At 38.2% G+C, this 23,220-nt stretch overlaps 5 protein-coding genes and 1 pseudogene across 10 annotated transcripts; 5 read left to right on the top strand and 1 right to left on the bottom strand.

The window, feature by feature from the left end:
• The first annotated feature begins 2,061 nt into the window (after positions 1–2,061).
• Positions 2,062–3,734, top strand: LOC125187219 (uncharacterized). Its single transcript, XM_048083765.2, has one exon. It carries the CDS (start codon positions 2,447–2,449, stop codon positions 3,437–3,439), a length of 993 nt encoding a protein of 330 aa, XP_047939722.1. The 5' UTR covers positions 2,062–2,446; the 3' UTR covers positions 3,440–3,734.
• Positions 3,735–7,539: 3,805 nt separating this feature from the next.
• On the top strand, positions 7,540–9,126 carry LOC125190085 (uncharacterized). 2 transcript variants are annotated; one of them, XM_089059370.1, is made up of 2 exons: positions 7,540–8,178; positions 8,270–9,126. In XM_089059370.1, exons 1-2 carry the CDS (start codon positions 7,603–7,605, stop codon positions 8,960–8,962), a joined length of 1,269 nt encoding a protein of 422 aa, XP_088915496.1. In that variant the 5' UTR covers positions 7,540–7,602; the 3' UTR covers positions 8,963–9,126. The 2 variants fall into 2 exon arrangements, with proteins under 2 accessions (XP_088915496.1, XP_047943239.2); XM_048087282.2 differs by having other exon boundaries at positions 7,541–8,178; positions 8,243–9,126.
• A 496-nt stretch (positions 9,127–9,622) lies between these two features.
• On the top strand, positions 9,623–10,762 carry LOC125190086 (uncharacterized; annotated as a pseudogene). The gene is made up of 2 exons (XR_016130809.1): positions 9,623–10,226; positions 10,318–10,762. The product of XR_016130809.1 is annotated as an uncharacterized LOC125190086 (transcript).
• Positions 10,763–11,033: 271 nt separating this feature from the next.
• LOC125187342 (nuclear transcription factor Y subunit A-8-like) lies at positions 11,034–13,630 on the bottom strand. 3 transcript variants are annotated; one of them, XM_048083911.2, is made up of 6 exons: positions 13,530–13,630; positions 12,393–12,731; positions 11,998–12,044; positions 11,834–11,911; positions 11,600–11,755; positions 11,034–11,522 (listed from the first exon to the last, which is right to left on the bottom strand). In XM_048083911.2, the coding sequence occupies exons 2-6, from the start codon at positions 12,649–12,651 to the stop codon at positions 11,259–11,261; spliced, it is 804 nt and encodes a 267-aa protein (XP_047939868.1). In that variant the 5' UTR covers positions 12,652–12,731; positions 13,530–13,630; the 3' UTR covers positions 11,034–11,258. The 3 variants fall into 3 exon arrangements, with proteins under 3 accessions (XP_047939868.1, XP_047939867.1, XP_088915497.1); XM_048083910.2 differs by lacking the exon at positions 13,530–13,630 and adding an exon at positions 13,369–13,500; XM_089059371.1 differs by lacking the exon at positions 13,530–13,630 and having other exon boundaries at positions 12,393–13,349.
• A 1,201-nt stretch (positions 13,631–14,831) lies between these two features.
• On the top strand, positions 14,832–19,044 carry LOC125191229 (omega-amidase, chloroplastic-like). Of its 2 annotated transcripts, XM_048088745.2 has the most exons (10): positions 14,836–15,145; positions 15,721–15,837; positions 16,373–16,597; positions 16,817–16,910; positions 17,378–17,452; positions 17,576–17,654; positions 17,803–17,818; positions 18,322–18,402; positions 18,534–18,616; positions 18,698–19,044. In XM_048088745.2, the coding sequence occupies exons 1-10, from the start codon at positions 14,897–14,899 to the stop codon at positions 18,768–18,770; spliced, it is 1,092 nt and encodes a 363-aa protein (XP_047944702.1). In that variant the 5' UTR covers positions 14,836–14,896; the 3' UTR covers positions 18,771–19,044. The 2 variants fall into 2 exon arrangements, 1 of the variants encoding a protein (XP_047944702.1); XR_016130925.1 differs by lacking the exons at positions 18,534–18,616; positions 18,698–19,044 and having other exon boundaries at positions 14,832–15,145; positions 17,803–18,059.
• A 1,987-nt stretch (positions 19,045–21,031) lies between these two features.
• LOC125191179 (protein BIG GRAIN 1-like A) lies at positions 21,032–22,013 on the top strand. Its single transcript, XM_048088675.2, has one exon. The coding sequence runs from the start codon at positions 21,081–21,083 to the stop codon at positions 21,906–21,908; it is 828 nt and encodes a 275-aa protein (XP_047944632.1). The 5' UTR covers positions 21,032–21,080; the 3' UTR covers positions 21,909–22,013.
• The last annotated feature ends 1,207 nt before the right edge of the window (positions 22,014–23,220 follow it).

The following is a 23,220-nucleotide window of genomic DNA, read 5'->3' as shown; positions in this document are numbered from 1 at the left end:
ACAGAACTTGGATGAGAGCCCTTCGAACACAACTAGTAGTTATTCTGAAATTAGAAGCATCTTGTTAAGATTGTCACCACCATCATTTGATAATATCTTGCCCAAGGTGAGTGACACGATGATGGTGGTGGTTGTCCTGATAGCAACCCCACCCGGTGGCGTGTGGCAGGACGACACATCATCACACAAGGCAGGTGATGCCGTGATCGCATATACTTATCCACATGTATACAAATATTTGGTAGGTGCTAACACCGTCGCATTTATTTCATCCCTCTTCACAATCTTCCTCATTGCCACTGGAGGGCTGTCCAGTTACATTTTTTTCGTGAAGATTGCCTTGTCTTGTATGTGGGTGTCGTTGTTGGCTATCGCGGTGATCTATGGAGCATCCACAATGGTGATCACTCGCAATTAGTATAAGAAAACAAAATCAGTCTACCTTTTTATTGCCATAGTTATTCTTGTGTCCTTTCTCACCGCTCTAGTCACGATGTTCTTTGTGTGTCTAATAAGATTTCACTTCAACTGGAAGAGAAAATTACGGCATCAGGAAGATCTTACAACCGATACTATGCCCAAACGCACGCTCTATCAAATTTTCCAACGTTTGGAGACATGGGGATATGATGTTTTAGAGCTACTAGCATTGACCATTTCTCAACTTTTTATTATGAATTTTCCATACATATATTCAACTTCTTTTCATTTTCTAATGTTTATGTGATGAGTGAATATAATCTATATGGATTTAATTGTAGAATAGAACGGCTGCCCTAACAAAGTTCCATATACAGTAAGATTTGTTAAGAAATACTTGTGATATTTGTCAATTGGATTAATAGCCAAGATGGAATCATATATTATGATCAATGGTCCGAATTAATTTTGTCCAGATGACGTTTGTACTTGAAGAGAAACTATAAATAGATTAGTAAAGCTAGTAGTTCATGCTTGATAAAAATGATGAAAATAAAATCAGTTGACCTTGTTGTTTTCATAGTCCCTTATCATTGCTTATTCATATCGCTCTTTGTTGGATTTGGATTTTAAACTAAATTCAGTTTTTGGCTTTAGTTCGATTTAGACAAAAAATCGAACTGGAACCCGAATGCTCACCCCTACGAGTATTGATGCCTCTATTTTAAAATGTTGGATTAAAATGATTAATTCTTACAATTTATTGTGGGCTTTATTTAGGCCTAAATTTAAACAAAATTACGTAGCAAGGGATATTTCACTAGGCTTGGACACGTAGCCCAGATCCAAAATGCATACATCCATTGTTTTGAAAATTACTCCGTAGCCCAGATCCAAAATGCATATGGAGTATTTTATTTGTTTAAGTAGAAAAATCCAATAACTTTAAACAACCTTACTAATTCATGTTCTATTTTTCATTTCAAACCAAATTATATATACAACTAAATCCGAATTAAAATTACAACTAAATCCCTGGCTTCGCATTTTTTAAAACCACAGCATAAATAATTAAGGGAAATTGGTCTCTAAAACCATGAACTTTGCCAAAAATTTGGTATTTCCCATGAACTTTGAAATTGGTATATAATATCATAAACTTTGCATTTTGCTTGGTATTTCCCAAACTCACCCAAATAAGATATTTTCGTCAAAATCTTATTTAACGTAAGCAACCGTGATATGTTTTATAATATTTTAAACCACTTTTTAAGTTCGTAACATATAGGATAAAAAGTCACGTTGAAAACCATGTAGATTTAATTGTGTCAAGTATGATTAAAAAGTCTCGTAAGTTAGTCAAATATACATGCCGTGAGAAATACCAAACAAAATGTAAAGTTCATGATATTATATACCAATTTCAAAGTTCATGGGAAATACCAAATTTTTGGCAAAGTTCATGGTTTTAGAGACCAATTTCCCAATAATTAAAATTACAACTAATTTAAATTAATCTGATTAAATTGAGAAAATGAAACAAGCAAAGTTTTGCGGGATATCACTGAATCCCACGACGGAAGAACACCTACTTCTCGAAACAATAACTGACACGTGTCCCTTTCTCCCATATTCCAAAACCCTCGCCTCCCAATTCAACACTCAACTTTTTCTGCTTTTTGTTTTTGCATTTATCACCATACTTCGTTGCACTTGCCGATACCCTAAAGTCCTAATCCCAAATGATCGGAAAATGCTGGATCACTCATTTCCGCTCTTTAATTTGTTTGCGCAAGCGGAAAAAATCAATATTAGCCGTGTTTAGACTTAGAAATCGTGAGGATTTTGGTTTTACGGTAGTTTGAGCTGCAATCCGATTTTAGTTAGGTCTAACTTTCTACAGTACATATTTTTTACTAGTATACGGCCAGCTGGATTTGGATTTGGGGATTTTGTTACACGTAGCTGGAAAAGGGGCTTTATCGGTTTTATTGGATAGAAAACCTAGAAATCGAAAGTGGCGAAGATGAGTTTGAGGGCCGCGGAGGATGATCCAGCTACTGAAATCCATCTGCCAGCCGATATAGATTGGGAGATGCTTGATAAATCCAAGTTTTTCTTCCTCGGCGCTGCTCTGTTTTCAGGTGTTTCGGGCACTCTTTACCCGATTGTTGTGCTCAAAACGCGGCAGCAGGTGATGCTGAACAACTGCCCATGCTTCAAAATGGCGGCCTCGATCTTCCGGAGCGAGGGCTGGAGGGGTTTCTACCGCGGTTTTGGGACTTCCCTCATGGGAACCATACCTGCGCGTTCTCTTTACATGGGTGCTCTTGAGGTTACCAAGAGTAATGTAGGCAATGTTGCTAGCGTCCGTCTAGGGTTATCCGAGGCCTCAGCTTCGGCCATAGCGAATGCTGCTGCTGGAGTTAGTGCTGCAATGGCTGCTCAGTTGGTTTGGACTCCAATTGATGTGGTGAGCCAGAGGCTAATGGTGCAGGGAGGTGACAAGTATAGCGGTGGGATAGACGCGTTTAGGAAGATTGTTCGGGCAGATGGGGTGAGGGGGTTGTACAGAGGGTTTGGGATATCTATACTGACTTATGCTCCTTCGAATGCTGTGTGGTGGGCTTCTTACTCGATGGCGCATAGAGGGATTTGGAGCGGCATTGGATGCTACTTCTGCAGTAAGAGTGATGAGAATGTTTATAGACCGGATGGGAAGTCTGTGGTGGCGGTTCAGGCATTCAGTGCTGCAATGGCTAGTGGAGCGTCTGCGCTGGTGACAATGCCACTCGACACTATTAAGACGAGGCTGCAGGTTTTGGACGGTGGTTGTGGTAGGACTCTCACGGCCGTGCAAACCGTGAGGAACTTGGTGAAGGAGGGTGGATTGGGTGCTTGCTATCGAGGATTGGGGCCGAGATGGGCTTCAATGTCGATATCTGCAACAACCATGATCACTACCTATGAGTTTCTCAAGCGGCTCTCGACTAAGAATCAAGAGAGCTTTGCTTTGTGAATCCAAATCCAAGGGGTAAAACAAGTGTTTTTGTGTGTTGTCAGCCCCTTTTTGTCTGGCCTATTATCATAGTATATACCATTGTAAATCTTGTAAATATGTAGAAATGCAAGTTTTAGCCTTTTTCCCACTCACATGATGTTGCTAGACAGTTTAGTTTCTTGTTCTGGGGTTATAGATCTCTATGAAAGCAATCTTGGGCTCAGAGCTCTTACATTATCTTGTTAATGGTGTTTAGATTTGTATTTTGGGATGTCAAATTTGTGATGATTTCAATGGCTTTCTTGAGATCTTTTTTTCTGCGTGTCTGAAAATCTTTATTGGACTGGTAGTCCGTAGTAGTGAAGAAATCTTGTTTTTCTGAAAACTATGAGCTGAGGGATTGAGATTTATCCATTCGTCATTTTGATGCCTTGGGCCTTTTCTGCTTAAAGGCCCTGAATTATTAAAATGTTAGTACAAAATTTGGACTTAAATTTTATGAAAATGCTAAAAAGTTGGGTATTAATTTCCATAGACATTGTTCAACATATGTAATCAAAACAAGCAAAGCATATAATTCCGACTAATGTTTGGGTCTCCTTAATTAGTCTGCCTAATACTAATGGTTTTATAGTTGGAATATTGAAACAATAAAACATTAAGGCGGATTGATTACTTTATAGACATTCCAAAAAAATTGAAGGATATAAAAAAAAAATTAAAAATAAGGGGGAAATATTTTGGAATTTTATTTCAAGTTTTTTCCGAATTTAAAAAAAAAAAGAAGCAACAGTCGAAAATGACTTCCACTCGCGGGGGCGAGTGGGCATCACTGCCAAGGCATGCCACGTGGCAGGGCACGTGGTCTCACCAGACAGAGCCGTGGTCTCTGCGGCGAGCCATTCTCCACGTTGAGACAATCGCAACGGTGGCTCGATGTAGTCTCGACCGCATGAGCACGGATGCGGATGCTCTAACGTTCTCAACTTAACAAAGTTTTTATATGAACCTTTTTTATATTAATAAAAGAGAATCAATTAATTTACTAGTAATTTCGTAGCTAGCTACATTAAAGAGTGGTGGCATGATCCAACTAAGGTTATCTCCGGTGGCGCCCCTCCCATTCGCCCCTCCCACGCGCCCTTCCCATGCCACGTCAGCATTCGCCCCTCCCATTCCACTGCCACATCACTAGCCCTTCCCACTGCACTAGCCCTTCCCACTCGCCCCTTCCACTCGCCCTTCCCACAATTTTAATCACAATTAAAATTTAAATTCACGGAGGACATAATCCGACAAAAATACGAACGGGAAATACGAAAATTTCATTAAAAAAAAACATACATAATTCGAAAAAAAAATTACATAGTAGAAAAAAAAACATACATCATGCGAAAAAAAAAACAACCACATCAGTGTCCACCCCTCCGCGTCCAAACCTCTTCGATGATATCCTCCTGAAGTCGAATATGGGCATTTCTTTGCCGCATGTCGGTAAATGCGCGCAACCGCTCAACCTTGCGCGCTCAACATCCTTGCGCGCTGCCTCTTGCCGGGTCGCAAAGTAGCTCTTCTTTGGCCCGACCGGATGCTTGATCGACTTCACAAAGACGGGCCAGCTTGGGTATATCCCATCCGCCAAATAGTATCCCATGTTGTGCTGGTTGCCGTTGGCGATGAAACTTATGGCGGGACCAACGCCATTGCACTGATCGTTGAACAGGGGCGACGACTGGAGGACGTTGATGTCGTTGTTCGACCCGGCTACTCCAAAATAAGCATGCCATATCCACAGCCGGTAGTCAGCTACAGCTTCAAGGATCATCGTGGGATGCTTGGCTTTGAAGCCGGAAGTGTGTATCCCCTTCCAGGCGACGGGGCAGTTCCTCCACTCCCAATGCATACAATCGATGCTGCCCAACATCCCAGGGAACCCGTGCACCGACCCGTGCATATTAATCAGCTGCTGGCAGTCTTCGGGGCCCGGACGTCGAAGATACTGATTCCCGAATATCGCTCTAACACCCGCGCAAAACTCCAACAGACACTCGACGGCTGAAGACTCCCCAATGTGGAGGTACTCGTCGAACATGTCGGCCGGGCCTCCGTACGCCAGTTGCCTGATTGCGGCCGTACACTTCTGTATTGGCGTGTGTCCGGGTTTGCCAGCCGCATCCTCCCTGATCCTGAAAAACTCGTACCTCCTCTCTAATGCACCAACGATATGCATAAACAGAGGACGATGCATCCGAAAACGTCGGCGGAATAAGACATCCCCAAAACGCGGCTCTGGAGCAAAGTAGTCCTCATACAACCGCTGATGTGCAGCAATGTGGTCCCGGGGTACATGCCGTCGGCGATGGATTGGCCGAGGCACGGCCGCAGCCGCCTGCTGCCGCCGCTGCTGCCTCTGCCGGATCCACCGATCAATCGCCGCTTGCACAGCGAGATCGAATTCATCATCACTAAAGCCATCACTATCACTAGCGCCTCCGCCACTACCACCCGCACGACTACTCGCCATTACAGATAATTGAAAAAAGAGGTTTAGAGAGAGAAACTTGTCAACACAAGTGGTGTGAATGAACTGACGTTGGAGGAGCCCTATTTATAGAGTTTTAAAAAAAAAAAAAAAAAAAAAAAGTCGGACGTCCGAGTTGGGACGGGCGACCTTCGCCACAGTGGCGCCCGTCCCACTCGCCCGTCGACGGGAGGGGCGAGCTCGTCGCAGGGGCACCCGGGACGGGCGTGGGCGCCCTTCCCGCCCACTATGGCGCCCGTCGGGTCGCCCGTCCCCGAGGGGCGAACGGGAAGGGCGCCGTAGGAGATAACCTAATAATGTGAAACAACCTTTAGTTTTAGCAGCATGGAGTCAAATATAACTAGCCTCACAACGACTTTCTGGATTTTGGACGTATCAAACACGCCTTATAATGGGATGACATTTTGTTCTTTGCTCTGCTTTTCTGGACGTATCAAACAAGTTATATAAAGTATAGGGAGAGGAAGTTTCTATTTGATCTCTTCAATTTGTAATGTGCATATTCACACATTAAACTAGTAGATATGCAAAGTTTATAAAAGGACGAGCATAAGTAATTAGAATTGTAATTCATTAATAAAAAGTACAACGTGATTTAATAAATAATTGGATTTTTTTTCGAGATAGTGTTTTTAACGTTCCTAAAATGAGATAAAATACACATTAATATTTATACTGAGAGAACATTTGGAATAAAAGATTGAACGTTGCCGAGTGATGGAGAAGTAAAAACGATTCGCTTTAAAAAGTTCCCGTGCAATCGAACACGTGTTGCCATTGTCGTCAGCTCTGTCGTAGTCCGATAAAACGGTGGTGCTTGGCACGGCAGCAAGTGGGGGTTGAGAGTCTTGAGACGGAGAAATAACCAATTAAGGGCTAATTGTAACTAATTTATGGCCTAAATGTTAGTCCTTGTTTGATTAATGACATCAATTTTTAATACAGTATATTTTTAAAATAGTTTGAAACTTCGCAAATTTAATTTAAAAAAAAAAAGTTGTTACAAATACTAATGTTAGGTTATACTATTGTTTTACAGCAAGTACTTTAATTACATATTAACCAATAACCGGTATTCTCATGCATATTCGCACGACAAAATACGTTCTTACAAAACCAATCCATATATAAATATTTTATTCGAACTCTTTTTGGGGCGATTTCGACTCACCCTTATCCCTATTGTCCATGTATATGTGAAGAATATTAATTTAATTAACATGTGAATGAAACTACATTATTGGCGTAGTTTTTGAAAAGTTATGCATATTAAGCTTTTTTCTAATTATTACTTGCTCAACCACTTAATTTTGGCATATTTCTTATATGTGCTGCACATGGATGGTACTCTTTTAATTAGAAACCTCCTTTTATGGTTAATTTCAGACAACTTTGTGCATAAATGGTTAATTTCTGTTCTCTTCGGGAAATTAGTTAATTAGAATTTTCTTCTGAGTCAACTTTAATAGTATGAATTTCTGTGGGTCATATTGCGAAGTAGTAAGGAAATTAGTTAGAACCACTTGTTAGCCAACCTTATCAGACCTTTAAGACCTTTGGTGTGTGTGTGTGTGTGTGTGTGTGTTAAAAAGAAGAAAAGAGAAACTAGAGAGAGAGAGAGAGAGCTTAGAGGGGAAGGATGGTGAGTGAAGCAGTAGAAAAGAAACTCTACGACGTTGCATCGAAAGGAGATGTAACAACACTAGTAACACTAATTGAAGAAGATCCATATCTTGTTCATGTGGTCTCGTTTCCGTGCTCAAGAAATCTTCTACACGTTGCTGCGATGCACGGACAAACAGCCATTGTTGAAGAGGTGGTCAAGTATAATCCGAGGCTAGCACGGATTTCAGACTCCCAAAAGTCATCACCTCTTCACATTGCAGTAGAGGAAGGGCACCTTGAGATCTGCCAAAAGTTGTTATCAGTAGCCCCAGAGGCTTGCTGGTGGCGAGACTGTCATGATATGAATCCGCTTCATATTGCTGCGATAAAAGGGCACGTTGAGATCATGGAGCATCTCCTTGAAGAGAGTCATTTGCTTGCTATGGAGGGGTTGCCTCGCAAAGAGACTGTGTTGCACTTGTGCGTGAAACACGGTCAACTTGGGGCGTTGAAGGTGTTGATAGATAGGCTGGGAGCTGAGCTTGTGGATGCAGATGATGAGAATGGAGAGACAATATTGCATATGGCTGTCAGGTCCAATCAACTTGAGGTAATCACCAATTCCATCTTTTTTATGTTTTCTTTATTTTGATTAATTTTATGAAAAAACTCAGACTATACAATACCTTGTGGACAACAAGAAAATAAAGAGGCGAACACGTAATATCAGAGGCCATACACCACTGCAAGTCTTAAATGAGAGCCCTCGCTACACAGCTACTAGGTATTCGGAAGTTAGAAAATTATTATTAAAACTGTTACGACCATCACTTGACAAAATATTGCCCAAGTGGACCAACACGATGATGGTGGTGGTGATCCTGATAGCAACGATGGCATTCCAGAACTCCATCAACCCACCTGGTGGCATTTGGCAGGAAGATACGTCATCACACAAGGCCGGTGATGCTGTGATAGCACATACTCATCCACATATATACAGATATTTGGTGCATGCTAACACCGTAGCATTCATTTCATCCTTCCTCGCAATCTTACTCATCACCACTGAAGCGCCATCCGTAAACATTTGCTTCTGGAGGATGGCCGTGTATGCTATGGCGGTGTCGATGATGGCTATCACATTGAGTTACGCAGCATCCACAATGGTGACCGCTCCCAACATAAAAAATAAACCAATTCACCTTATCACCATCATATTCATCCTTGCGTGCCTTGTCGCCTTTGTACTCATGTTTCTCTTTTTGCATCTGCTAAGTCATTACTTCAACTGGAAGGCAAAAATACGGAGTCAGGAAGATCTTACAACGGATCCTCTATACAAACGGATCCTGTATTGGATTTACCAACATTTCGAGACCCGAGATGTTTGAGATTCAATCGTTGAACATTTCTAAATATAGCATTCCACATGACGTGTGTGTCCATGTTTTGTTCAGCATCTTTTTTGTTTCCCACTATGTTGAGTGTAATGGAATAAAATTACATTAGTGAGATCATGTCCTAACAAAGGTTACACATAATATTTTTTCATGTATTTGGGAGCGTCTATTTCGCTACAAATTTAAAAATAGTAGTAGTAAGTATTATCATTGCTACAATTCATAGAGCATGGCAAACTTAAAATGTGATCAAAGTTCAATGTTGTTTTTAGAAACTTACCATTTATTTGGGTTAGAATTCCAACAAATGTTAAAGCGTTATTTTTCTAATTAAATAAAACAATAAAAGTGAATGTGTATGATGACCAAAATGGTCAGAGGTTCGATACAACAATCAAAGTATATTCGAACGATGTTTATTTACAGACCTTTTATTGTTAATTTCAGAGAATTAATAAAATCTTTCTTCTAAAGTTTTCTTTAACTTGAGTCAACCTTTATAATAGGTCTTTAATTTCTTCAGAAATTTCCAAGTAGTGAGGAAGTTGCTGGGTAGAATTTTCTTGTGAGTCAATTTGAATTGGAAGGTATTGTGAAGTAGTGGGGAAATTAGGTAGAAACTGCGTGTTACCCAACCTTATAAGATGATTTGTGAATAAGGAGAAGCAATTGGGAAAGGATGGTGAGTGAAGTAGTAGAAAAGAAACTCTACGATGCTGCATCAAAAGGAGATGTCGCAATACTCGTACGACTAGTCGAAGAAGATCCATATCTTGTTCATGGAGTCTCGTTTCCATTTTCAAGAAATCTTCTACACGTTGCAGCAATGCATGGACAAGCATCCATTGTTGAAGAGGTGCTCAAGTTTAATCCGAGGCTAGCGCGGATCTCAGACTCTCAAAAATCATCCCCTCTTCACATTGCAGCAGAAGAAGGGCACGTGGAGATCTGCCAAAGGTTGTTATCAGTAGCCCCCGAGGCTTGCTGGTGGCGAGACTGCCATGATATGAACCCGCTTCATATTGCAGCCATGAAAGGACATGTTGAGATCGTGAAACGTCTCCTTCAAGAGAGCCATTTGCTTGTTATGGAGAGGTTACATCGCAAAGAGACTGTGCTACACTTGTGCGTAAAACACGGTCAACTTAGGACGCTCAAGGTTTTAGTAGACCGGTTAGGAGAGGATCTTGTTGATGCATTTGATGAGGATGGTGAGACAATATTGCATTTGGCTGTCAGGGCCAATCAACTTGAGGTAACCACATATTCCATCTTTTTCTTACATAAATGAAATATATTGTAGCCCAAAGTGTATTAATTTTATTTCAAAAAAAAAAAAAATTCAGACCGTACGATACTTGGTGGAAAGCAAGAAAATAAAGAGGCGAGCACGTAATTCGACAGGCAAAACACCACTGCAAATCTTGAATGAGAGCCCTCGGTACACAAGTAGTAGCTATTCGGAGATTAGAAGAAGCTTGTTAAAATTGTTACAGCCATCACTTGAGAGTGCCATGCCCGAGATGACCAACACGACAATGGTGGTGGTGGTCTTGATAACAACGATGGCATTCCAGAACGCTGTCAATCCACCAGGCGGCATGTGGCAGGAAGACACGTCATCACACAAGGCCGGTGAAGCTGTGATTGCATATACGCATCCACATATATACAAACATTTGGTACGTGCAAACATTGTGGCATTCGTTTCATCCATCCTCACAATCTTTCTCATCGCCAGTGGACTGACATCCAGAAACATTTTTCTGTTGAATATTGCTTTGTTTGGTATGTGGGTGTCGCTGATAGCTATCGCAGTTAGCTACGGAGCATCTACAATGGTGATCACTCCCAATACCAAAACTAAATCAGTGGACCTTATTGTTGTCATAATCAGCCTTATATCCCTTATCTCCTTTCTAGTTGCATTACTCTTTGTTCATATAGCAATGATGTACTTCAGCTGGAGGGGAAAAATACGAGGTCGGGAAGATCTTACAACAGATCCGCTACCCAAACGCATCCTTTACCGGATTTTCCAACGTTTGGAGACCTGGGGATGTTTGAGACCCAATCATTTATGAATTTCTTATGCTCAATGTTCCACATGTATGTATAAAGTTGGGAGTTAATTTCCATACACATTGTTCAACTTATGCACCTAAATCAAGCAAACCATATTTTCAAAATCTAGCACAAAGATGAGTTCATTTGAAAGCTCCATAGCAAAATAATTTAGCTAAAAAAACAAGTATAGCCAAGGATGAACTGCCGGTTAACCACACAATCAGGTTGTGCTGTGGATTTGCGCGCACAGTAGCATGTTGTTGCGTGCCATCATATGCGGTTTTGTCCCCATGCGCAGCTGTTGGAAGAACTCGTCGTTGTTGAATATGCACGAGCCATCAGAGCCAGAGGTGGATGTGCCCCAGGGGTGCTGGATCTCGGATTCTTGAGCAGTGGGGCTGGACTTCTTCGTGTTCAAGAAGCGCCCCCCGGATCCCCGTGCTCTCCTGAGAGCGTGGTGGTGGCGAGACTCGTGGAGATATGGCTGCACATTGAAGTGATCAATAGTTGACTTTGGGAAGAATTTAAATCTGTGTAGTGTTTTTAAGTAGTAGTACATACCTTTCTTGTCCTTGCCACCTTGTTCTGAGCCATGAGTTTAGCTCTGGTTTGACGACGCCTGAGAATAGCGTGGTACTGTTTGGCGTTGACAAGCATGGGAACGCCTTGATCGCCATCCAGAGGCAGCACGGCCCTTCCTTGCCCGGCTCCAATCATCTGCACAGAACTTAAAGAGATCAAAATAGGATAAATTTGGAGCTTTGATCTTCACTCATTTCAACACATCTCACTTACAACACAATTCGGATCATATGCAGTTGCTATCCTATTCCTGCCAAAATAAGGTGCAGCCATGGAGTAAGATGCCCAATCCTGACAAACACAGCAACACAACTTCTCATGCATCTAGATCATACTATACACTCTGTAGGTAGGACAAAGATTTGAAACCAACTTACCAATGATTGATTGTTGAAATACTCTGCGTTTCCGCAACAAGTTGCACCTGAAACAACAGAACAATGGGTAAGCTTCAAGGCCTCGCGTTCACATATAATTCTACGATAAAATATTGCTCTTGCGACTAACTTCAGCAGTGCTTCATGAGGTTGTGTAACAACTGGTAAGCTTTATAAGGTCGTCTAACAAATCTTTCTACGACAAAAGCTATATTTTCCACACTCGATCTCATAGATACATAAAGAATTATGCAGAAACAGCAATGCCACATTTAGCAAGGAAGACAACCACTAATTTATGCAATAAAATGAATAGAAGTGCACTTTGAAGTTCACACATGGCGTTGCAATTATCAACAACGCCAATGGATATCAAGCTATAGGGATATTGTTACCGAGCTGAGATGGCATCTGCACGTCACTTCCAGCTGAATTAGACCCTTCATGGTGAGACTGATCCGTGGACAGAGTTGAGGAAGAATCTTGGTCTTGGCACTGTGGCTCAGACAGCTTGAGATGGTAATAACTGCGGTCTTTTGTGGTTTCTACGCTCTTGGAGACGGGCTGCTTGTTGGAGAACCACATAGGTGTTCGGGTGGCGAACAACGTTGGGAGCGAGTCAGCAGTGGTGTCTTTGATGGATAAGGTTTGCATCCTACGAACCTCGTATGCTCCTTTTTTATGCCAAGTTGAAGACAAGATCAACAACTATACACACTAGTTAAATCTTCAACCTGTTTTAAAGAGAAGAAGCCATTAATTCAATCAGAAGATATGAAATAGAAATATAGAAATTCAAGATCATTCCTAATAGAGGGCATTAGAAAACACGAATGTGGATTGCCTCAAAAACACAAAATCCTAGAGAAAACACACTGTCAGTAAACAGGTTTGAAGTGTAATTTAGTGACAAGAATATTTGTAGCTCCGAAACAAACCTTGATAAAATTGAGGCTAATTTCACAAATTTGAGGTAGATAATATACAGAAGGACTTGAGATTTCAGTTTATTTAACAGTATTTACTCTTTTAGCACTTAATCAACTCGAGAATCCAAAAAAATTTGAATTTCAGCAGCTCAAAAGTCAAAACTCACGAAAATTCACCATGAAAAAGGAAAAAATATCATTGCCTTGAACTTCATGGAAAAAAATCAGAACTTTTACACAAACATACTAAGGCCAGACGTAGAACCTCAACAAAAAACAAAAGCATATTTCCCAAAACTAGGCAATTGATCCTTTACAATTACAATGAAAGAAACAAAGAAAATATTTAAAAGGAAAGCAACGCACACATACATACATATAAGAAAAGACAAAATAAAAAAAAAACTGCCCCTTTATACACACGTCTCACAGAGAGAGAGACCTGCAGGGAGAGGTTATGGTCGCGAAGATCATACAAACATCCTCGTTTGTCATTGACAAAAGCCCATATTTAGTTCTGATGCAAACAAACTGAAAAAATATACACAAAAAAAAGACCCCACTGATTATTTCAAATAGTAGCCCACAAAAAAAATCAACCACCTTTCAAGATTCAATCTTTAACTCCCCCAAAAACAAAGATTCATTTTTTAAGTTTGTTTAATCGGCATATGCAACACCTCATCACCTCCACCACATTCTTTTTTCACTCTAAGATTCTTGAAATGGGCAATCTTTATATTTAATAAGATTCCGACTCCTATTATTGTCATAAAACTATTTCTTTTGGGACAGATCATATGCCTAAAGCTACAAACTTTTTGTTTTTAATACAAAAGTTGCCTCCATATTATATTTTGAAAATTAGTTGACATCGACACTCTGTGACACATGGATCAACTTTTCCCGATTTCATATCCTAACTGAAATTTATGTTTTTCCCTTATTTAATCTTTTTTTATTGAGGAGAAATTGAAATGTTTTCCATTACTTGTGTAAATGTGGATTCACTGCAGTTGCCAGATCAAACCGGGTAAATAATGACTGGCATTCACCTATTGTCTATTGAAAAGAGATAGACTAAGGTTGATTAGTTCATTAATTAATTTATATAAAGTCATTAGTGGGCTTAATTGATAACTGTGGTGGCAGTTTTTTAATAAGAAGATGCTCTAATTATTGCTGCCTGACGTGCGATTAAAGACAAAGTATGGTTTAAATGTCATACTTTGAGTTTAAAATAAGAATGGCTTAAACCTATTTGTTTATGGTTTTTTAGAGCTTATAATTATTCAGTTCACAGTGTGACACATGTGGATATGCATACGAAGACACCTATGAATAAAATTAGATTTTAAGTTTGAGATTTAATGGGACATGTTAAGTCTCAAGTGCATGGCTATGAAATTTATGGCTTAGATTAGTAGAGTAGTAGTGTAGTATTATAAAAGAGTGGTTGGTTTATACTTCCACTTTGTGTTTTTAAATTATAAAATAGATTACTTATATTTTTCAGCAAATGTAAATTATGTGGCCCATTTTTCCTCTATAATAAAATATTCCTTTTTCTTATAAATACTCAAATCTTCCATTTTGCTAGTATTATATTTTCTCTTGTATTCCAATTCTAAAAAATTAAGGGAATATTTACTATTTCAATATTTATAGTATACTACTATTCCATAAAATTTGGTATATAAAGTAGTAGTACTCCATTATTCAATTGAAAATTTTATGTCTACTTAGATATCTGAATTTGGAATTGAAAACTTTGATTGAAAATCATTTCATGCAAATTGAATTCAATTGAATTTCCATTATTCAATTAAAAAATTTATGTCTACTTAGATACATATCTGAATTTGAAATTGAAAAAACTTGGATTGAAAATTGAATTCAATTGAATATCTCTCAAGGAAAAAAAGTGTGACGAGTTAATTGAGTTGTGAGGACGAAAAGGAAAGAGAAAAATGAGGGGAGTATTGGGTTTGTCATCAAGTCTCACTACTCTCACTCGTAAATCCTCTGTAGCTCAACCCACTGTACGCACTGTGACCTCCCCTCTTCTCCACCGTCGATTTTACCGTACTCCAACTCAAACCACAACTCGCACAACAGTCACATCGTCAGCCTCAATCTCATCCATGGCCGCCTCTTTCTACCCGGAGAAGGCTCGAGTGCCCCCAGCTCTACCGGCGCCCACAACCCTCATCACCAAGGTACTACTCCCTCTTTACATGAGAGAGAGAGAGATTGAGAGAGAGTTTGTATATTTGTTTTTCTTAATTTAGAGCTTGATTGTTGTCTTGCTTAATCTTGGTAGAGTCTTTTGGGGTTTTGAGAGGTGGGTTTTGCTTCTCCTTGTAGTTTGTGAGGATTTTCTTGTGGAGTAGTACTTATTTGGTAGTCAAAATTGAATCTTTTTATAAATTAATTGGGAAATTGGGGTTTGTTATTGTTGAGTGAGTTTAAAGTTTATAGGTTTCTCAGCTTTTGAGTGCTGAATTTTTTTTCTATTTGTAATTAATGTGTGGGTTTTATGGTGGATATATTACTTGGTGATAAAAATTAAATCTTTTTCTAAATTGGTTGGGAAACTGGGAATTTGTTATTGTTGAATTGATAGGTTTGTGAGTCTTTGAGAGGTGGGATTTTATGTTAGATAGCTTAAATGGTAGGAAAATTGGATCTTCTGTTCTAAATTGGCTGGGGAAGTGGGGATTTGGTATTGTTTAGTGAGTTTAAAGTTGATGACTGTTTGATTTTTGTGAATTTCTGATTGTTGTGGGTGCAGTTTAAGATTGGTATATGTCAGTTAAGTGTGACTGCTGATAAAGAGAGAAACATTCAGCATGCGCGGACTGCAATAGAGGAGGCTGCTGAAAAGGGGGCGAAGCTTGTTCTGTTGCCCGTAAGCCCATTTCTTTCGTGACTCGGTTACTTTGTTTGGTAATGTCGTTTTACTCATTTGGTGCATTTGAAATTGCCACTGCAAATCATGATTGTGATGGCCCTTTACGGTAGCTTACTTGGTGGATTGGGAGGTTTGTGATTGAAATGTTATTTTTTGTCTTGCTTTGCAGAAGTTGATAGCTGAAAAGAATATCAGCGATAGTCTAAACATTTGGTGCCTTTATTCTTGTTTTGGGGGTATTCTTGTTTCTTTTTGGAGGGGAGGGGGGAGGGTGGGGTGCATTTGAGTGCTTGCAACAGATTTATGAAGGAAACGTGTCCGGTACTGAGTTTTCAGTAGGTTGCTCGTAGAAACAAATGTGCAAAGATGAGTATGACAAAGGAGAGGGCATATACTGACTAATAATGTGGCTTCCTAATTTCTAAGTTGCAGGATTAGAGTGTAGGCCACCATAGTGAATGTCGTTCATTTGTGTTGAGTGTTTTATTTCCTGCACTACAGCATAAGGTTTAATATGTCATTCTTTCATCAGGAAATATGGAACAGCGCATATTCAAATGATAGCTTTCCAGTGTATGCTGAGGATATTGATGCTGGCTTTGATGCATCTCCATCAACAGCAATGTTATCTGAAATTGCTTGTCGTCTTAACATCACGCTAATTGGAGGTTCAATACCTGAACGGTGCGGAGATAAGTTGTACAACACCTGTTGTGTATATGGCCCTGACGGAAAGCTGAAAGCTAAGCACCGTAAGGTGATTTCTCGGATTGGTTGGATAAAGGCTTAGTTTGTTGCTATTGTTTTTGTAGAAATTATAAACTTTCATCCATAATCCAAGTATCAACTGTATCAGGATGTCATGCCATTTCGCAATATATATCATGTTTTGTAGTAGTAAATTGTAATAAATTGAAATAAGACAACAGACTAATTTCTCTTAACTAGTTCTCCAATGTACTACATTTGATGACAGATACACCTTTTCGATATCGACATTCCTGGAAAGATTACCTTCAAGGAATCGAACACTCTTACTGCTGGGGAGACTCCCACCGTAGTGGACACGGGTATACATTACTGATAGACTTGATATTTGTAACTACTGCTTTTGTTAGTCTTACCATCTCGATTTGTATAGGAGTCAAGCATGTAACTAGTGAATGTATATTTGTTTTGGTCACAAAAAGTGGCTTTTATTCCATCTAGATTCTAAAATCAATAATGAGTAAGTTAACGGATGAAACCACATTTTTCATCATAAACTGGTTTGACCGAGTTTGGATGTGCTTTAAGTAGAAAGATTTGAGACCAAAGCTTATTCTGGTTTCTGATAGAGAAAGACCGAGTCCAGTTGTGCACATGTAGTTGTTGACGAGCTTTTGATTGTTCTATGCTCCAAACACCAAAACTTCTAAGTCATACAAATATGAGTATGTTGAGGTGCTTTTGAAGTGGTCATTTATTGCTCATTACATTCTCACTAATTTCTGTTCACACTCCTTTGCTAACTAGTTATGGCACCTGCGATGTGCAGAGGTTGGTCGAATCGGAATTGGTATCTGCTACGACATTAGATTTCAAGAACTAGCAATGCTCTATTCTGCAAGAGGTCTATTAACTCTCCTCTTCTAATTTCTTCATTAACTAGGAATATCTTTCTATGATTCTGACATGTACATGGGCTATTTCATTCTTGACTATTGCTTATGACGATCATATTCTTATCGTGTAGGTGCTCAATTGATTTGCTATCCGGGAGCATTCAACATGACCACAGGTCCTCTGCATTGGGAGCTATTGCAAAGAGCAAGGTGAGATTGACGAAAATAATGTTACTCTATTATTGAAAAATAGTAGTAGTAGTAGTATCAAATAATAATGCAAAATCTGTAGCCAACCACATATTTGTTGGAATTAGCTCTTGATGTTACTACTCACTATCGCGTTACTCTTATGCAGGGCTGTCGACAACCAGGTAATCCCAACAACCCCAGCCACTTGTCTCTCCTTTTCCTTTATCAGCATGATTGTATTCTCGTTTTTGTGTGCGTGTATGGGGATTGAATGCTACAAGACGGTTCCATCATTTTATCAATGATGTCTAACATGAACTGAAAGTGATTCATTTAATCCTAGTACTGTCAGACACTGTAGGGACCACCCCCATGACCACTTCACATCCTGAATGTGTTTTGGTCGTTGTACATTAAGACAAGGTTAGTGTCATTGTTTTTTAAATGTCTTGTATTCATGTATATTATGGCCGTTGACCCTACGGATCATTACTCTAATCAGACGAGTCCCCCTTCAATGCTTCCGAATAATAATTAATTAGTATGGTTGAACCAAAGACAAAAAATCATCTAGTGATGGTCGGATGCGCAATAATAGAAGGGCAGCTGAAAAATACAAATATATTAGTATCTTTTTTATGTTATCAAGTAAATCTCTATTGTTATTAACGACAAAATTTGATAGTTATACGTAGCAACTTGTTCACCTGCTCGAGATGTTGCTGCTGGGTACATTGCGTGGGGCCATTCTACACTCATCGGGCCGGTAAGTTTATGGGTGGAGAGAGAGAAAATATTTGGTTACAACTCAGGAGATATATGTCGGTCTGTATTATACAGAACAAGTCACCACCATATTTTCGTTCTTATTTAGATTCGTTTGTCTGGTTTCGACAGTTTGGTGAAGTTGTGGCCACAACGGAACATGATGAGGCGATAATCATCTCAGAAATCGACTATTCTCAAGTTGATCTTCGGAGGTGAGACAAGCATAGCATTCTCTTATACTAACATCAACCATGTGCATTAGTTTTTATGTGTGATTGAGTTTAACTGTCCAGAACGAACCTACCGCTTGAGAAGCAAAGACGGGGCGACCTCTACCAGCTGGTGGATGTCGGGAGGTTGGGATGAAATGAGAGAGAGACGGATTGTTTAGAAATAAAGAAGATGAATGAGTGACAGAGAGGGTGTAGCAGTTTTGTTGTGTGTGATAAATGCTATGTTGGCTGTTTCTTGTTTTGATGGGCCAATGCTGTCAAGGAAGTTGTTATTGCAAGATTTGAGTGATTGAACTCAAGGCTTATGGATAAAGAGAATCAGCTAAGATGAATGTGTTATACTTATTCATTACCTAATTCACTAATTTCTTCAATCAAACTTCTTTATGCAATAATACTTTTTAAAAGTCTCGTTTATTGAATTCATCTTATTATTAATTAGCTTTTATTCGAATATACTTATTGACTTGGATTAAGTCAAACCTTATTTTTTTTAGTTAACTGTCAAAAAACAAAATATGTTTATTTATATATAGTTGAAAAAGGTGACAAGGAAAACCAAAAACAAAATGAAATTGAAAACATACACGGTTGGAGATGTTAAAAACGAATAAATATTTTGGGTTCTACAATTGTGCTTTTAATTGTGTTAAAATTAGGTTCTTGTCTCAAATTAATATGCATTTATACTTGTATCTCATTTAAATTGTTCATTTATTCTTTACTTTCGTGTTAAAATTAGGTTCTTGTGCGGATTAGGCCTTCTAGCTCATACAAGTAAAGAAACAATTTTTACAAATTAAATAATTTATTTAGAGGTGTACTGATAATAGAGGTGTCTACCTCTAATCAAAGACTATAGAGATTTAAGTATAGATATTCATACTATTCAATCAGAAGGGAACGAACCTAACTAAAAAAAATTGAAAACGAATTATTAAATTTTTTTTCCCTATTAATTATACTTGTCTCGACGTAATCCTAAAAGTCTAAATCAACCAATATTAATGATAAACTATTTTTATCTCTTTAAAAATAATAAAAGAAATTTGTAGTATATTATTATTCAGTTTGATGTGGTAGTTACGTGCATGTGCGCAGCTCTTAAGTTAGTAGTACTACTTTGGAGGTGAAAAATTCAACGTTAAATAAATTATTACTCAAATTTGAAGAATTCAAATAATACATTAGTTGTTAGATAAAAAACTTTATTATTCGATTCACCAAACATTGAAATATTAAAATTTTGAGGAACCGACTAACAACACGTACATTCGTTTCACATGCCATTAAATATTGAGTGTTTCAAAACATATTAATTTAAGTATTATTAAAAGTTTGCAGTCACATTATCACTGCGCATAAAAAAAAATTAATGGATACACATAAATTAATAATGAGGAATTTTGATTAATACTCAAAAACTAATTAATTATTTTATTTTATAGTAATTAGTTATTTCATTTCTTGGTTTCGTATATAGTCATTAATAAGTTTCAATAAAATAGATATTTAACATTAGCTGAAAACAGTTATTAAGCCGTAATTGCCTGCCACTAAAAATTCTGCTTCCAAAACCATAATCTATAGTTAAAGGCCAATAAAAAGTCAAGTTTCTTATTTAATGCTTCACTTAATAAAATAAATAATAATAATTATAAAAAGATTATTTAAGTGTTTCTAGCTTCACCAAAGAAAGTTCATTATATTTTGACCCAATTTTTGAAATGTTTTAATATTAAAATTTTTGATTTACCACATCTGAGTCTCAATTTTATTTGCATAATAGTCGAGCTAAAATAATTAAAAAATGGGTTTTTGGCTTTATAAACCAAAACCTTTCCCCGAATTCTGGTTTTTCCCATGAACTATGAGATTTGTTTTTAAAACCACGAACTTTCATTTCGTTAGGATTTTCCCAACTCGACCCGAATAGCATAATTCAAAATGTTAAAGTTGTGTTTTGTTTATTCAAAAGTGGTCATTTGTTATGTAATAATTGTGATTGTATGTATTATTGTGCCAAATAGTATCCAAGTAATCAATTTAGTGACAAATAGGATTAAAATTGACATGTAGACAATCCGGGTTTCGTCGTTGACCCGCCAGGGGAAAATCTTAACGAAATGAAAGTTTGTGGCTTTAAAAATAAATCTCATAGTTCATGGGAAAAACCGAAATTCGGAGAAAGGTTTTGGTTTAAAAAGCCAAAAACCCTTAAAAAATTCATCCATGATTAAAATTAAAATCAATCTAAATGTATTAGTATTTGAAATGACAAAAATTGGAAATTGTAAGCGAACAATAAATAAGTTAGAATGATTAATCAGACATTATGTCCTCAACAAAATTAATGTTGGCTTCAATTAGTGAATTTAATTTAGGCTTAAATTTAGCGCCCTTTTATATCATTTCAATCGCATCCTCTCTCTCTAAAATCAAAATGTATTCAAGAGAGAAACAAGAAATGAAGAAATCCCATCGCAACACTCCTTCATTCTCCTCCTCTCTCCTCGACGAAATCTGCCGCTCCATCGACGACAAGCCACAGCCCCAAACGGCGTCGTTTTCTAGAGTCGAGAAATGGATCGAAAACGACAGAACGCTATTCCGCCGCCGCCCACGCTGCGACAACACCGTCTTCCCCGACACCGACCCCTCCATCTTCACCGCCGCCAACTGCCCTAGACCGATCCGCACCGGCGATCGCGATCGCGATCTCTTCCACGAGGAGAGGAACATAGCATCCTCGACAGAGAATCTGGTCAAATCCAAATCCAGGGCGATGAGAATCTACGCGAATTTGAAGAAGATGAAGCAGCCTATCTCTCCCGGAGCGCGCCTCACCACCTTCCTCACCTCCATCTTCAATCGGAACAAGTCCAAAAGAGGCGATCGGAGCCATCCGCCACCGCCGCCGCTGGAATCACCGGTGAACACGAGGTGTTCGACGAAATCGCCGGCTGGGATTCGAATAAATAAAAATGACCTTACACGTGCGAGCGTTAATTATGTGGACGCTTTGCCACGTGCGAGCGACCGGAGGCCCCCGTTGCCGCCAAATGCATTTCAAAATGGAGCTCCTACAAAGTATACGCGTTACGAGAGAGACGAAGAGGAGAGTGACGGTGATGGCATTAGTGAGTCGAGCTCGGATTTGTTCGAGCTCGACCACTCGTCTTTGTTTGGAATTAGGGATAGGCTTTGTGAAGAGCTACCGGTGTATGAAACTACTACTTTTTTCCATCAAAATCGCAGATTATTTCGATAATGCAATTCGATTTTATGTCTATTTAACCATATTTTGTTTGCTTTTTCTTGCGTTGGATTTATGTCTATATGAATATATTGCGAAATTAATGTACTAGCTTTTATATTTGTAGTTCTTTTTTATCGCTTCTTTTTGTAGCTTTTCAGTTTGGGCAAATTCATGTTTGAATTACTCAAATTCATGTAGCTCATAATTCATAGTATGACCATTTAAGTTAGACTTCGGCAAAACTCAAATTCATGATTTTTAATCATATATGGAAGAAATCTTCTTTTTTTTGGGTCGTGATTTGCATTACATAAATAATTATGTTTACGATTTCCAAGGTTCTATTTCAAAATTTTAAACTAGAGTGAATCAGTGAAATGTAGTAAGTAGTATATTCAGAGATTGCAAAAGATTCAGTTTAATGCACGAATTGTTCATCGATCACTTATATTGTCTCAATTATTACAATAAATACAAAAAACTTAATTTATTTTTTCGGAATATGGACTAGCATTAAAAATATTAGATATCCATCAACTCAAAAAAAGGATATCCATAAATAATAGTAGTAGTAGTAGTAGTAGTAAGTAGTAACACAATTTCATTGAATGAGACTAGTCAGAATCAGAAACATGGGTGAGAATGAAAATCAATACTACTATAAATTAAATCCGAACAATTACAGCGGATATAATTGCTATACCTAATTGAATAAATGTGAAAGTACAAACATAGATGCTGAAATGAGGACCATGACATACAAAAAATAAAATATTTACTATTTCGTAACTAAAAAAAAATTGAGACATGAAATTATAAAATGAATTAAATATCTTTGTGGTACCATCGGTAAACCCACTTTTAAGGTGTAATTATATGAATCTCAAAAATGTTCGTGATGATTTATGAATAGCTTGAATATAATAGTACACTACTTACTATAATTTAGAAAAATACTAGTAATAATATAATTTAGTACACACTTATAGTACAGGAGAACATGCAAGTTACATGTAGATATATTTAATTAATACTACTACTTTGAAAGGGTAAGCAGAGAAAAAGGAATCTTTTTAGTAAAAAAGAAGACATGATCAAATGATTAGCAAAATAAATTATCAATGCAATGTACTTATTATTGATTGTTAGTGGTGGATTTGTAACTGATCCTGTCTTCATGTACGTGGATGGCCAAAGAGCTTAATTTAATTCAGTTTGGCGAATTTAAAAATATTTGTGTGAAGGTTCTGCCTGCCTTCAAACTGAATTAATTAATAGCATGATAATTAGTTGGGGCATCATTAATTATAATCAATTCATTGAG

Source organism: Salvia hispanica, chromosome 5, assembly GCF_029641045.1.
Source record: "Salvia hispanica isolate PSC_SH4W2 chromosome 5, Shi_PSC_v1, whole genome shotgun sequence".
Taxonomy (NCBI): Eukaryota; Viridiplantae; Streptophyta; class Magnoliopsida; order Lamiales; family Lamiaceae; genus Salvia; species Salvia hispanica.
The sequence above is the reverse complement of the archived record's forward strand: the minus strand, read 5'-3'. Positions and strand labels throughout refer to the sequence as shown.

Coding starts and splice junctions, on each gene's coding strand:
- LOC125187219 (XM_048083765.2), top strand. CDS start 2,447: ATGAGTTTGAGGGCCGCGGAGGATGATCCAGCTACTGAAATCCATCTG.
- LOC125190085 (XM_048087282.2), top strand. CDS start 7,603: ATGGTGAGTGAAGCAGTAGAAAAGAAACTCTACGACGTTGCATCGAAA. Junction 8,179..8,242: donor TCAGGTCCAATCAACTTGAG/GTAATCACCAAT, acceptor GAAAAAACTCAG/ACTATACAATACCTTGTGGA.
- LOC125187342 (XM_048083911.2), bottom strand. CDS start 12,651: ATGCAAACCTTATCCATCAAAGACACCACTGCTGACTCGCTCCCAACG. Junction 11,912..11,997: donor ATTTCAACAATCAATCATTG/GTAAGTTGGTTT, acceptor TGTGTTTGTCAG/GATTGGGCATCTTACTCCAT. Junction 11,523..11,599: donor AGGTGGCAAGGACAAGAAAG/GTATGTACTACT, acceptor TTCAATGTGCAG/CCATATCTCCACGAGTCTCG.
- LOC125191229 (XM_048088745.2), top strand. CDS start 14,897: ATGAGGGGAGTATTGGGTTTGTCATCAAGTCTCACTACTCTCACTCGT. Junction 15,838..16,372: donor CGAAGCTTGTTCTGTTGCCC/GTAAGCCCATTT, acceptor TTCTTTCATCAG/GAAATATGGAACAGCGCATA. Junction 18,617..18,697: donor TCTCAAGTTGATCTTCGGAG/GTGAGACAAGCA, acceptor TTAACTGTCCAG/AACGAACCTACCGCTTGAGA.
- LOC125191179 (XM_048088675.2), top strand. CDS start 21,081: ATGTATTCAAGAGAGAAACAAGAAATGAAGAAATCCCATCGCAACACT.